Raw genomic sequence first — 15,809 nt, 5'->3', positions numbered from 1 at the left:
TGAGCATCTGACCTCTGGTGGTCAGTGTGCTTTATAGCGACCAGTCAGACACTTAGCATAAAAGCCTAATATGCTAAGTGTCCAGTTGTCCATTTAACCAATCAAAGAAGGCCACTCAACTGCTCGCTCTGATGTTCACTGACCACCAGGGGTCAGACACTCCGACCGGTAGGTTAGCTTGCTGCTGGGGTCTGACTGATCGGGACTGAGCAAGACGGCCAGCCATGCCCTGGAGCCCTTCCATAATCCCTCCCTGGATGGCCAACCTCCCGCGTCCCTACCCAGCCCTGATCATGCACCATTGGGGTCCCTTGGCCTGACCTGCACCCTCTCATAATCCGGGACCCCTAGGGGGATGTCAAAGAGTCAATTACAGCATGATTCCTCAGGCATAAAAGGCTAATATGCAAACTGACCAGTCACTATGATGCGCACTGACCACCAGGGGGCAGACACTCAATGCAGGAGCTGTTCCCTGGTGGTCAGTGCACTCCCACAGGTGGAGCACCACTCGGCCAGAAGCTGGGCTCACAGCTGGCGAGCGAAGCAGCAGTGGTTGGAGCCTCTCCCACCTCTGTGGCAATTGGACATCCCCCGAGGGCTCCCGGATTGCGAGAGGGCACAGGTAGGCTGAGGGAACCCAAGTGCATGAATTTTGTGCACCAGAACTCTAGTATAAAATAGTAATGGAAGTCCTAGCCAGAGTAATAAGGCAAGAGAAAGAAATAAAAGGCATCCAATTTGGGAATGAAGAAGTAAAAGTGCCACCGTTTGCAGATGACATGATTCTTTATATAGAAAACTCTATAAAGACACCACCAAAAAAACTATTAGAAACAATGAACAAATACAGTAAGTGGCAGGATACAAAATTAATATACAAAAATACACTGCTCTGCTTTCCTATATACTAACAATGAAATTTCAAAAACATACTAAAGAAAGAACAAAAAATCTTTTTGCAATTGCAACAAAAAGAGTAGAATACCTGGGAATAAACTGAACAAAGGATGTGAAGAACCTGTACACTGAAAATTGCAAGATATTATTAAAAGATTTTGAAAAAGACACAATAAATTGGAAAGGTATTCCATATTTATGAATTGGAAGAATCACAATAGTTACGATATATTATCCAAAGCAATATACAGATTTAATGCAATTGCCCATCAAAATCCCAATGGCACTTAAGAAATAGAACACAAAATCATCACATCTGTATTGAACCACAAAAGACCCCGAACACCCAAAACAATCCTGAGAAAAAAGAACAAAACTTAAGGTATCACACTCCATGACTTCAAATTATGCAAAGCAACAATAATGAAAACAGCATGGTATTAGCAGAAAAACAGACACAAAATTCAAGGAAACAGAATTAAGAGCTGAGCCCAGAAACAAACCCACATGTATGTGGGCAAATGATTTTTGACAAAGGAGCCCAAAACATACAATGGAAAAAAGAAAGACTTTTTAATAAATGGTGCTGGGAACATTAGAAAGCCACATGCAAAAGAAGCAAACTAGTGTTTATCCATATATATTAGAACTTAGGTACTAAATTTTATGGACAGAGAATTCTATGAATTTGATCCCAAAGGTAAGGGAAGTAAAAGCAAAAATAAATGAATAGGACTGTATCAAACTAAAAAACTTCTGAACAGCAAGCCACCATGAACAACAAAAACAAACAAACAACAAAAAAACAAATGAATGGGAGAAAATATTTGCAAACAATAGCTCTGACAAGCAGTCAATATCCAAAATATATCAAGCACACAACACTGAAAAATAATCCAATTACAAAAGGGGCAGAAAACCTGGACACTTCTGCCAAGACATAGAAATGGCCAACAGATATATGAAAAGATGCTCAACTGCATCAGCTATTAGGAAAATGCGAATCAAAACTAGAATGAGATACCACCTCACATTCCTTAGAATGTTGTTATCAATAAGAAAGCAGTAACAACAAGTGTTGGAGAGGTTACGAAAAAAAAATGATCATTCATCGTTCATGGGAATGTAAACTGTTACAGCAAATATGAAAAACAGAAACAGTATGAAGGTTCTTCAAATTTCTTAAGAATAGTTACTATATAATCAACAAGCCCTCTTCTGGTACCTAGTGGAAAAATTTGAAATCATTTATTTGCAAAGATATATGCATCCCTAGGTTCTGTGTAGCAGATTCATGGTGGACAAGACATTAAAACAACCAAATTGTCCTTCGATCGATGACTAGATCAAGGAGATGTGGTACATATATAAAATGGAATACTATTCAGCTAGAAGATGAAACACTATCATTTGCAACAACATGGATGGGATATAAAATTGAAAACAACAACTGAACAAACAAGAAAAACAAACAAACAAAAACTCACAGACAGAGGTAACTACTTGTTACCTGTTACTGGAGGGAAGGGAGTGAGAAGGGAGGTATCAAATAAATGGTGACAGAAGATTTGACTGGGTGGTGGGCACACAGTGCAATATACAGAAGGGATGTGTCATAGAACTGTACAGTTGAAATCTGTATGATTTTAATAATCAATGTCACCCCCGTAAATTAATTAACAAAAAAAAAAAAAAAAAAAGGAGTCACTGACCAGGTGTCAGCAAAGGCAATATAAAAAGGACTCAATGTCCCCAAGAGTTAGAACCTCATCTTCAACCTGGGGGAATACAACCTGCCTCCGAGGGTAAAATGAATGGGAACAAAGGTGTGGAACCAGCAGGAGACCGCACACAAAGCAGGCTCTCATTCTGGGTGTGGTTAGGAAATACACAGAAAGCTTATAATTGACAATGGAGTAGCCGAAATAGGATATGAGGAATTAAAACAAGTACAAATATACTGTATATTATTTAATTAATATTTTAATTGGTAGGAATACGTGTCAAGTAAAATACTGTTTGTTATATGTTTGACGAGATATTAGTTCAAGAACTTCACTGTTACAATGATAATGAAGAAGAGGTCCGATGTTTAGGGGAACTTCGGAAATTCAATCTAGATGCAAGAACCATGACCTGAAACATACTGCCAGTGGTGAAAAGAAAAAAAATATCCAAATTGTTTTATAGTATTAACTTTTCACCGCCTATACTTTAATTTTCCCATCACCATTTATCCCCCTTATACCCTTCTTCCACCTCCCCATCACTCTCCCCCTGCAATCACCACAAAAATCCAACTTTTAAAACTATTGCTTAGTCCTTACTTGACACACGAAAGATTTCTGAAAAGGAATTAGAGATTTAAGTTGCTTTAAAACTCAGTTTCTATTTTCGGTGGACCCAATACAGAATACAGAACAGAGGACACTGAAGCAACAGGGTGCAGTGAGCAGCCCCAGGACCAGGATAGAACGGGGTCAAGAATCTTACCATCAGTCTGCACAGAGAAAGCAGAACACTGAACAAGGTTTCCAAGGCCCTAACACAATCCTCCATCCCGTTTTCGCCCTAGTGAATGAAAAAGAAACACATACTGAACTGTTAAAACCAAGTAAGAAATTTACTAAAAAGAGGCAATCCAGCCCTAGCTGGTTTGGTTCAGTGGATAGAGCATCAGTCTGTGGACTTAAGGGTCCTGGATTCGCTTTGGTCAAGGGCACATATACACTGATCGAAATCCAGGACCCCTCAAGGGATGTCAGAGAGCCAGTTTTGGCTCGATCCCTGCAGGCCAGGTCTAGGGACCCTACTGGTGCATGAATCCATGCACTGGGCCTCTAGTATGCATATAAGATCTTTGGTTAATCTCTCCCACCCTTCTCCTCCTCCCCTCTGAGATTCATCAGTTTGTTCCATGTTTCCATGCCTGTACATTGAGCGTCTACCCCTAGTGGTCAGTGCGTGTCATAGCTACCGGGTGAACAGTCACTTAGGCTTTTATATATAGAAACAGAAGATTGTTTATGAATGGCTTAAGTCTTGAGACAGGACTTATTCTTCACTCATTAAAGTCCCCAACATGCTCAAGGAAGAGTTTTATCAGTCACTGACACTCTGGAAATCACAGTTGTATGACAGCCTACCTAATAATAGACAAATATGCAAATTGACCGTACCTTCGCTATGCCCACGATTGGCCAGGAGGCGCGGGGGGGCGGGACTCGGGGTGGCCGGGGTGGCTGATTGGGCCAGCGGGACGCTGAGCTTGCATCGCCAGCAGCAGCTTGAGCTCAACGTCTGCGCTATGGCTGTGCTGCGGCACAGAAGGGGCCTCTGAGGCAGCGAGCTCACGTCCCGCTGCGGACCATCAAAAGCGGGGGAGCTGGGTGCCTGTCCGCTCAGGCACCAGGCCTTTCAGAAGCCTCCGCCGTGCCGAAACCGGTTTGGCTCAGTGGATAGAGCGTCGGCCTGCGGACTGAAGGGTCCCGGGTTTGATTCCGGTCAAGGGCATGTACCTTGGTTGCGGGCACATCCCCAGTGGGGGGTGTGCAGGAGGCAGTTGATCAATGTTTCTCTTTCATCGATGTTTCTGACTCTCTATCCCTCTCCCTTCCTCTCTGTGAAAAATCAATAAAATATTTAAAAAAAAAAAAAGAAGCCTCCGCCGCGCCGGAGGCTTCTGAAAGGACTGGTGCACCAGCGGACAGGCACCCAGCTCCCCCGTGATAGAAAGCGAAAGCGTGTAGGGGACCCTACACGTGCATGATTCAATCATTCACTGGGCCTGTAGTTTGAAAATATTGGCAAAACTTGTTTTGGGTTTTAAGAGGTATGCTTAGTTGACTCTTCCATGGCCCTGAGCCTCCCTCCAATATGGCATGTCCATAATTGTGTTCTGAAAACATGCACCATGACTTTTAAAATTTATAGGTCCCTATCCATCAAATGGCGATAAATAGAGTTAATATGCAATGTAAAAAGAAAAAAATTGCTTCAAAACATTACGGCATTGGGCTGTACTCATTTTCACACTTCCTACACTTTCTGCTCTTCTGAAGAACAGCCTGGACTTACCTTTAATCTTCGGCGGTTCATCCTGACATACCAATTGGTCAGAACATCGACAAACTTGACCAGGCGGGGCACCACAGTATAGAGCCTATAAGCTAAAAGTAAGACCAATCAATCAGGAACTGAGAATAGACTAAGCATTTGGGGTACTTGGGGAAGGAGTGAACACAAGGAAAGAACGAACAGCCCTGTCATCCAAGGGTCCCCATGCTTGTTGAGACAGAAAGAACCAAAGGGAAGCAATCACACTGGCTCATGCACTGAGGACATACTCAACGACCATAAAGTGTCTTGGGGTGCACACAACTGCCCTGTGAGCCACTGTCAGTGAGAGAAATGGATATCCTGTATGTGTGGCCAAGAGGCCAACACTGCCCATCACACGACGCCAGGAGGCAGGTTTACCTGGAGCTGTGCTGCTCTGTACATCAACTAAGGCTGACACACAGAAAGCCCTAATTAGGTGTTAAAGGGCATAGCATAGGTCAGCATTTCTCAACCAGAGCCACTCTGTCCCACAGGGGACACTGGCAATGCCTGGAGACATCCTTGTCATAACTGAACTTGTGGGTGCTCCATGCATCTGGCAAAGGGACCCCAGTGATACCTGCTGCTCAACATCATGTAACACACAGCCCAGCCCCACCAGAGAACCCACAAGCCCAAGCTATCCTTCATGAGGCCACTGAGAAACTTAGCAAGAACCATAAATAAAATAGAATAGGCTTTCTGAAGACCAAAATATGAACACACCTTATTTTACTGTACTTGTTTTACTGCATTTCAGATTTTTTAAAATACAAACCAAAGGATTCTGGCAATCCTACAAGTAAATCGGCACCATTTTTCCAACATCATTTGCTTGCTTGTGTCTGGCTTGATTCTTTCAATATTTCAAACTATTCCATTATTATATTTGTTATGATCTATGGTCAGTGGTTGTTGATGTTACTATTACAACTGTTTTGGGGTAACACGAACTATCCCCACAAAGCATTTCAAGCTTAATCGATATGTGTTCTGTGTTCCAATTGCTCTACTGACTGGCCATTCCCCTATCTCTCTCCTGCTCCTCAGGCCTCTCCACTCCCTGAGATACAACAACATTGAAATGAGGGCAATTAATAAAACTACAATGGCCTCCAAGTGCTCAAGTGAAAGAAGAGCCGCACAATTACTCCTGGTGAAGATGCTGTGAAGACTGTTGAAATGACAACAAAGGATTTAGAGTATTACATAAACTTAGTTGGTGAAGCAGCAACAGGGTCTAAAACTGACTCTAATTTTGAAAGAATGTCTACAGTGTGTAAAATACTATCAAACAGCATTCCATGCTATAGAGAAACTGTTCACGAAAGGAAAAGTCAACTGATGCAGCAAACTTCATTGTTGGCCAATTAAAAAAAATAATTGACACAGCCACAACCACTCTGATCACTGAGCAGGCATCAAGATGAAGGAAAGAAACCCAGCCTGGTAGCTCATTTGGCTCAAGTGTCATCCCAATATGCCAAGGTTGAGGGTTCGATCCCCGGTCAAGGCACATACAAGAATCAAACAAATGCATAAATAAGTGGAACAACAAATCAATTTCTTTCGCTCTCTCCCCTTCCTCTCTCTAAAATTAATCAATAAATCCTATATAGTAAAATCTTAATATGCTAAGTGTCCAGTCGTCTGGTGACTGGTTGACCGTTCAACCAAAATGTAATATGCTAATGATATGCTAAGCCACTCAAATGCTTGCTATGACGTGCACTGACCACCAGGGGGCGATGCTCTAACCAGTAGGTTAGCTTGCTGTTTAGGTCTGGCCAATTGGGACTGAGTGAGACCATTTGGACACGCCCTAGGGCCCTCCTGCAGTCCCTCCCCGGCCCTGATCATGCACTGTGGGGTCCCTTGGCCTGGCCTGCACCCTCTTGCAATCTGGGACCCCGCAGGGGATTTCAGAGAGCCAGTGTTGGCTCAATCCTGCAGGCCACTTCCCTCAGGAGGGCGCCAGACGCATGGCTTACGACTGGTGAGTGCCGCGGTGGCGGCGTGAGCCTCTTCCGATTGGGAGTGATTGGGCACGAGCCCGCGGTAGGCGCAGTGGGGTCAGGATGAGTGGGAGCGACAGGTAGGAGTTGTAGGTGGCGTTGGACTGTGGGTTTCAGCAAGATCCTCATAGGCCACCCAGAGGGACCCCATCCATGCACAAATTTGTGCACTGGGCCTCTAGTAAATAAATAAAAAAAGGACAGAACCCACACCATCAAAAAGGTTCCTACTGAAGGCTCAGATGATGGCTAACATTTTTTAGCAGCATTTTTGTTGTTGTTGTTAACCCTCACCCAAGTATATTTTTTCCGATTGCTTTTTAGAGAGTGGAAGGGAGACAGGAGCAAGAGGAGAGAGAGTCATCGACTGGATAACTGCAACACATGCCCCAACCAGGGGCAGGGAGTAAAGCTCAAACCAGGTACATGTCCTTAACTAAAATTTGAACCAGTGACCATTCCGTGTACAAGTCTATGCTCTAACCACTGAAAACATCAGACACGACAAGCAGTAAACTATTTTTTTTTTTTTAGTAAATTGTTTTTTAAATTAAGGTGTGCACATTGTTTGTGACACAATGCTATTGCACACTTAATACTATAAGCACAACTCATATATTCACTGGGAATCAAAAAATTCATATCACTTGCTTTATTGCATATTCTCTTTATTGGATACTAGTGGCCTGGTGCATGAAATTCATGCACGGGGGGGGGGGGTCCCTCAGCCCAGCCTGCACTCTCTCCAAACTGGGACCCTTTTGGGGATGTCCGACGGCCAGTTTAGGCCCCTGAACTGGCAGTCAGACATCCCTCTTGCAATCTGGGACCACTGGCTCCAACTGCTCACCTGCCTGATCGCTCCTAACTGCACTCCCCTGCCGGCCTGATCTTGTCCCCAGCTGCCCTCCCCTGCTGGCATGGTTGCCCCCAACTGCCCTCTCCTGCCAGTCTGGTTGCCCCTAGCTGCCCTCCCCTGGTAGCCTGATCTCGCCCCTAACTGTTTTCCCCTACCGACCTGATCGGCCCTAACTGCCTCTGCCCACCTGCTTGATCATCCCTAACTGCCCTCTCTTCCTCGGCCCCCACCACCATGACCTTGTCTGGAAGGGAGTCGGATGTACAGAAGATGGCCAGTCGACCTGGTCTAATTAGCATATTACCCTTTTATTAGTATAGATTACATAGGATAGGATTCCTTAAATGGGGGGGGGGAGCCTTTTTCAGCAGGAGGAGATGCTCTTGGCAGACAAAAATACATAATCCCTATAGCTGGACTGATAGCCAGCCATATGCACTATGCTGCAAAACCAGTCATTAAAAAATTGAACCGCTTTCTTACACCTTACACCAAACAGCTGTTGCCCTAAAAACCCCTCCTCAGCCCCTATCTTAGGTTCTGCCTTCACAGTTCACCCAGATTAGATTCTGACTGGTCAGTTCCTATGCCAGTCAGCATCAAAAGCTCCGCGTCCTAGACAGCCATTGGCTCCTCGCACTTCACCCAGATTTGTTTCTGATTGGCGATTTCTATGCCAGTCAGTGTCAAAAACTCTGCCCCCTAGGCAGCCATTGGCTCCTGACAGTTTACACAGATTTGGTTCTGACTGGTCTGTTTCTATACCAGTCAGCGTCTCCAGTCCTATCTCTGGGCCTGATCAGAGAGGTGGGGCTGATCAGCAGCCCCCTCGGCTGCTGACAAGGCCCAGAAAAAGAAGCAAGGGCTGATCAACAGCTGCCACAGAGGCTTCGGATCAGACCCTGCTTCTCTTTCCAGGCCTCTCTCCGGGCCTGATCTGCAGCCCCCTCGGCAGTCAGTGCTGGGTCATCACAGCAACCCAGCACTGACTGCAATACTGACTTCCTGTTGGTCAAGCCTTCGGTCATTACAGACCATGGATTTTTATATATTAGGATTTGCTTCATTGTGGTGGTCTGGAACCGAACCCACAATATCTCTATGCCATGCCTACAGTCAAAGAAAGAAAGCTAAAGGGGGTAGTGAAAGGCAAGAAAATCTGTAAAGCATTAGAAAGACTGGAAGGCTCCTGTGAGGAACTAGAGGGCCAGCAGGAAAGTAAGGGTGTCTAGCCTATCTTGTTTGAGGCACAGGCTTATTTTAGGGATTTTCCCACTCATGTCCCCTTTCTCTGTTGCTCAAACAACACAATTTATTTTAATGTTCAGAGACTGTTAATAATGCTGCTGGTCTAAGCATACATGGTGAGAAACTGCCAAGGGCAGAGCTGCTCTCTGCTGTGGTTCACAAAGAGCAGAAAGAGGTGCTGCAGGCCCATCCCCTGGCCAGTCCCTGGCTGTTTGCACATTCCCAGACAGGTGATGTCTGTGAACAGAGGCCTACTCTGTAAAGCAAGCATGTCAAACTCTCGGCCCGTGGTCTGCATGCAGCCCACAAAGAATATATTTGCAGCTCAGCCAATTTAACCATATATAAGAAATGTTTTAATAAAAATTTTGTAACTTAATTTTTACAATATCCTATCATACATAATCATTAATAACTAGAGGTCCAGTGCATGAAATTCGTGCACAGAGGGGGGTTATCCCTCAGCCCAGCCTGTACCCTCTCCAATCTGAGATCCCTATCACAATCCAGGACTGCTGGCTCCCAACTGCTTGCCTGCTTGCCTTCCTGATTGCCCCTAACCGCTTCTGCCTGCCAGCCTGATCACCCCCTAACCACTCTGCTGCCAGCCTGTTTGCCCCCAACTTCCCTCCTCTGCCGGCCTGGTCACCCCTAACTGCCCTCTCCTGCAGGGTTGATGACCTCCAACTGCCCTCCCTTGCAGGCTTGGTCCCTCTCAACTGCCCTCCCTTGCAGGCCGGGTGCCTCCCAACTGCCCTCTCCTGCTGGCCATCTTGTGGTGGCCATCTTGTGTCCACATGGGGGCAGGATTTTTGACATGGGGGCAGCTATATTGTGTGTTGCAGTGATGATCAATCTGCATATTACTCTTTTATTAGATAGGATAGAGGCCTGGTACAGGGGTGGGGGCCAGCTGGTTTGCCCTGAAGGGCGTCCCGGATCAGGTGGGGGTTCCCTTGGGGTGTGGGGCGGCCTGAGCGAGGGGCCTGTGGTGGTTTGCAGACCGGCCACGCCCCCTGGCAACCCAAGCAGAGGCCCTGGTATCTGGAATTTATTTTCCTTCTACAATTGAAACTTTGTAGCCTGGAGCGGAGCCAAGCCTGGGGCTCCCTCCGAGGCCGGCAGCCATTTGTGTTGGGGTTATAATTGAGACTTTGTTGCCTTAAGCGGGCGGGCCCGGCCAGGGTGTGCGGAAAGCTTTGCTTCCCCTGTTGCCGGCGGCAACCCTGGTCTGCTCTCTCAAGCTCCATTCTGCTGCCATTTGTTTGAATTTGTTTACCTTCTATAATTGAAACTTTGTAGCTTGAGTGGAGGCTTAGGCCTGGCCAGGGCAGGCGGAAAGCTTGGCTTCCTCTGTTACCTAGGAAACCTTGCTCTCTGTGGCTGTAGCCATCTTGGTTTGGGTTAATTTGCATACTCGCTCTGATTGGATGGTGGGCGTGTCTGGTGGGTGTTGGAGGTATGGTCAATTTGCATATTTGTCTATTATTAGATAGGATGAACTACAACGTTCTAATGCAACACAATTACTATAATTGTGTTGCATTCATTTCCCTTACGTGCCTATGCGTACCATTTCTCTCCACTAATACGAGCAGCGAATATTTTTAGCAGCTGATAGCCACGTCATTAGTCTTGAACTGACTTGTTTGGTGTGCGCAACAGTAAATATTTCGCTTTCAGAGAACAAGAAAAATAGGTTTATTTGTGTTATGCTAATTAATTTGTGCAGTTATTCAGTGTCTAGTATGTTAATGTTCAAGAAAAAAATACTATTAAAATGTTCAGTTATTTTATGATAACGATGACTCATTTATTTTAGCTCTTTGTATTCAGCATATCTCTATCAAAATAAATCTACGTTTCTATGAAAATTGAAGCTTTTGTTTTTTTGCGGCCACATACACTTAAACCTTGTTTATTTGGTCCATGGTAGCCTTTGAGTTTGACATGCTTGCTGTAAAGAAAGAGGCCTGCCCTAGATGGTTGGGCTCAGTGGATAGAGTGTCAGCCTGTGGCCTGAAGGATCCTGAGTTCGATTCTGGTCGGGGGCACATGTCCAGGTTGCAGGCTCAATCCCCAGTAGGGGGTATGCAGGAAGCAGCCAATCAATGATTTTCTTTCATCATTGATGTCTCTCCCCCTTTCCCTTCCTCTCTAAAGTCAATAAAAATATATTAAAAAAGAAAATAAAGAGGCCTAAGTTATTCTTAGTGTTCATTACACTTTTCTTCTTCTAGGAAGCCATTATAACCTACTTCCTATATTCAGGTTTCAGCTGAGAGAGAGGAAGCCCATGGGTAATGAGCACACAATAAACAGAAGCCATAGCAAATATCGCTGAGATCACTATAAAAGTGTCACGCTTCAAGGATGCTAATTCAAACTCTGTTACGAGGGGCTGAGGGCACAAGCTGTGTCACGCAGCCTGTGGAGCACACCAGGCCTCTCACACCTGGCTCTTCCTTACCACTAAGCTCATGTGCACAAGCTGCCTGACCTCTAGCACCCAGTCAGACTGGGCACACTCTTCAGGAGGGCACAGCTGCCTGAAGATACAGGAGCCCCAAGCAATAAGCCCCAGCAGGGCTTTCCTCCCATTCACATCTCTCAGGAGGAAGGAGCATGGCTGGGATCCCGTGTCCTGGGAGCCTGGTGAAATCCCACTCAGTAGTCTGCTTCCCACACTCATTTCCATCACCACTTCTGTCCAATAGGTTGGCAGTCATATGATCCTTACGTTTAATGGGGCAGACACAGTCCGTCAGGATGACTGGTGAGCATGTGGAAACTCACCGTCCTTTGTGCCAGGATCAAAGGCACCTACTCCAGTGGGAGCCGTGCACCAGCTGAGGACGGCAGGCCCCTGTCTGCACCAAAGGGTGGCTCTGCTCCTTGAACCCAGGAGCACTGCACCTGCACGGCAGCCCCTGGCTGAGGGAGCAGGTCAACCTTGCTAAGGTGTGCAGCACTGGGAAGCCCACCTACTTTATCAGACCCACCCATCTCAAGTATCTGAATTAATGCTTTCTAGAATTTTCCACCCTGACTTCTGGTTGTTCCATCTCCAACCTCGAGGAAACCATCATAACCTACTTCCCAACCGCTGTATAAACCAAATTCATTGCTGTAGGTAACAGAAATATAGGAAAATGTCTACTTCATTACTGCTTTTCTGTATTTCCTAATTTTTCTAGACTGAACAAGGACACTTATTTAATAGAGTAGACTTTACAATAAATAGAAATTAAAAAAATCTATATACATAAAAGGCTGAGCAACCATCCAACCACAGTGACCACCAGGGGGCAGATGCTCCGACTGGTAGCTATGATGTGCACTGACCACCAGCAGGCAGCCACTCAACGCAGGAGCTGCCAAGCTACGGTGACTTGGCAGTGGGGTTCTCAGGTGATGCACCCTGGAACCAGAAAGGAGGTAGCCCGATTCTGGGGTGCATCATCCGAGAACCGCCCTCTTGCAATCTGGGACCCCTCAGGGGATGTCGGAGAGCTGGTTTTGGCCCTATCCCCGCAGGCCAGATTGAAGGACCCTACCTGCCAGAGGGACCCCACTCACTACGCAGTCTCCCTCCGAGCCGCGGGTGCCACCCCAGGTGTGGTCGGCCAGGGAGGGACCGCTGGAGGTTGGCTCCAAGGCGTATCCAGCCTGTTTAGCCCAGTCCGGCCCTGCTGGCCATCTTTTAATAAATTTCCTTTCAATGTGCATGCACCGGAGCAGTAGTAACAAAATAAAGGACCTACTAACAAGTACTACTTACTGAGTACCTACTACCTACCAGCTACTTGATGTACACGATCTCTATCAGAGCCTTCGAATAACTCTAACCAGGTGTTTTTCACAGAAGGAAACTAGGGAACAGGCACAGAGTCACCCAGCACTGAGCCTGTAAAGGGATGAAGCCACTGGGCATCCTTGGAGACGCTTCCCCAGGCCTTGGAACAGCATCTTCTATCACTAGCCTTGACAAAATTATATTTGAGTGCTGAAAGAAATAACTATTTATCTCTTAAAATTTCTATAAAATATCCTTTGTTTATAAATAAAAAGTTAAATATGTAAAGAGCAATCAGATTAAGAGTCCTTAGTCCTGGGAGGAGGGACAAAGAGAGACACACCTGCCATTTCCGTCTCAAAGAAGGCAATGAGCGACTGCATGAAGGACAGGACCCACCGGTCTGTGATGTTGGCACTTTCTTTAACCGTGTTCTCATTGTAGAAGAATTCCATTTCTTCCTCCTAGGAATGGACAATTATTGAAATATTCTGTTTGCTTGGGAAAATTCATGTGAAGAAATGAGCTGTTTAAAGCACTTAAACTGAAATAGCCAATACCATGCCCCGCCTAGCCCAATCCAGGCCCATTGGCAATCTAAATTTCTAATTTTCAGGATAAGCTCTAAACTTGGGATATTAAGTCCTCAATTAGTGAATTACGTTTTTGAGAGGAGAATTTAGGAAAATAATTATTCTTCTGCACTAAAGAATGACTATGAATTGAGAAACATTCTAAAATATTGTCAATAACTCTAGAGTATAGTTACTTTAAATCTGAGGGAGGAAAGACAGTAAAATTTGCAAGCACTGGATGACTGTCTACAAATTGAAAATGAGCACTAGGAATTAATGTCTCAGCTTGTATTATTCATTTTACCTAGAATGCTTTATTTCACCTGTTCTTCCTTTGCAAAATCTTCCTCAGTTGTGAAGGCCCACCTCATCTGTCCCTACACACCAGTGGCAGAACAGTGGTCATGCTAATCCTTGCCCAAATTCATGGGCCTGATGGTAGAACCGGTGTCTTGCTGCCATGCCCAGACCAGGCTCCACACCGGCAGAGGCTGCAACGTGGACCTGCCTAAGAACTGTGGGCCCAAAAAGGTGGTTGGAACAAAAAGCCAGGAGCACTAGGGACCTGGCGAAAATGACTGCCTTTCTCAAATACAGGGAAAATGGCCCCTGGGAAGCTTTATTCAGACCCAGAAAAGCCAGAGGCAGAAGTTGCAAGTGACGGGACTGCTGGAGTGTGATGTTCAAAGCTCAGCTTTCCAACCCATTTCTCAGGAAGGAATAACATCCCATGTTTAGTCAACAGTAATTTACTAAGCAATTCTACTTGTAAGATGCTGGAGGTAAAAAGATCAGTGGGACCAGGCCCAACCCCAATGGAGTCCTGAAAGCGCAGACAGGAGCCTACATCATGGAGCAAGACAGGCAGCTTCTCCAAGAATGCTCACGGGCAGCAGGGCACTGCTAGAAGGCACTTTCATATACATCACAATCATTACTTTAAGTCCTGAGACCCCAATGAGAATTTCTCTCACTCACGAGTATCAGCCCAAAGGCACCCATTGAGGGCCTTTACTCTGAGACAGTATATGACGCTTCACTGGCTCTGCCATGCCCCACCCCCACTGGTTCCACGAAGAGAGGGGAACTGGCTGACTAAATGAATATCCAATGCAACTCTTCTACAGGTGAGGCTGCTGTCTGCACAGGGGAGCTTGCCGAGAAGACCCAGTCGCATGCTACTGGCCCAACAAGGGCCCCAGATAACTTCACCAATGGCCCCCCAAGAGTCTCTGACCCTCCACATCACAGGGACAGTGCAAACCCAGCTCAACACAGCTGGGAAGGCAGAGCTCAACCACAGCACCGCAGTCCACACCTTCTGCAGCCTCAGGACATTCTGGATGAAGAAGCGATAGGCATTGTACCAAGGGAGGAGCACGTCCTTCAGAACATCGCGAACACCTTCCTCCTTAAAGCGGAGGTTTTCTGCTCTCACCACAGGCGAGTTAATCAGATACAATCTGGAAGAGAAAAATCACACCAAAAAGGAACGTAGACAGTCAACAATTATTACGTGACATTTGACAGGGCAACACCAAAATTAGCATTTCTTCTACAAAAGGGGTAACTGTGAATACTCTTCTCATGGTCTATTTTAAACTGATAAAGCTCTTACTGTTATATGCATGAGGCCAAGCACATTATAAAAGGAGATGTAAGCCCAGTGCAGGCCACTGGTGGTGGGTGCAGCAGAACCCAAAGGTGGCGGCCAGGCCCTCCTCCCAGGACAATGCAGGCACCAAAGACTCACCAGGAGCAGCTGTGTGTGCTCTGCCAGGGCAGAGGGCTGGGGGGGGGGGGGGGGGGGGCGGGGGGCGGGGGGGCGGGGGGGCGGGGGGGTTTAATTTGAATACTCAGTGATCTCTAGATTTGAAAATGTCATCATTACTTTAAAAACCACCTTGGGGGGTTTGAGTCAACATCATACAAATTTAGATCCCCCTGTAGCAAAGATACATTTTTTGAAAAGCAAATTCTAAACCACATCTAAGGAACATGACTAACAGAATGAGAAATGCTTACATAAAAACGACAAACACACTCTAGCCGGTCTGGCTCGGTGACTAGAGCATCAGCCTGTGGACCAAAGGGTCCCGGCTTTGATTCCGGTCAAGGGCATGTACCTTGGTTGCAGGCTCCTCCCTGGCCCTGACCCTGGTCAGGGCTCCTGCAGGAGGCAACCAATGGATGGTTTCTCTCACATCGATGTTTCTCTCAGTCTCTCCCTCTCTCTTCCATTCTCTCTAAAAATCAATGGGAATATATCCGCGGGTGCGGACTAACAAAAACAAACAAAAATAAATAAAGGTGAT

At 46.0% G+C, this 15,809-nt stretch overlaps 1 protein-coding gene across 4 annotated transcripts in view; it reads right to left on the bottom strand.

Annotated features, from left to right (window-relative positions):
• Positions 1-15,809, bottom strand: part of IARS1 (isoleucyl-tRNA synthetase 1) — a 99,271-nt gene that overhangs the window by 27,209 nt on the left and 56,253 nt on the right. For all 4 annotated transcript variants that reach the window (XM_079789914.1, XM_079789911.1, XM_079789912.1 and 1 more), the window contains 4 exons: positions 14,813-14,957; positions 13,263-13,383; positions 4,978-5,069; positions 3,394-3,471 (listed from right to left, as the gene is read on the bottom strand). In XM_079789914.1, the coding sequence (XP_079646040.1) occupies positions 3,394-3,471; positions 4,978-5,069; positions 13,263-13,383; positions 14,813-14,957 (436 nt within the window). The remainder of the gene's footprint in view (positions 1-3,393; positions 3,472-4,977; positions 5,070-13,262; positions 13,384-14,812; positions 14,958-15,809) is intronic.

Source organism: Cnephaeus nilssonii, assembly GCF_951640355.1.
Source record: "Cnephaeus nilssonii genome assembly, chromosome: 14".
NCBI lineage: Eukaryota > Metazoa > Chordata > Mammalia > Chiroptera > Vespertilionidae > Cnephaeus > Cnephaeus nilssonii.
The sequence above is the reverse complement of the archived record's forward strand: the minus strand, read 5'-3'. Positions and strand labels throughout refer to the sequence as shown.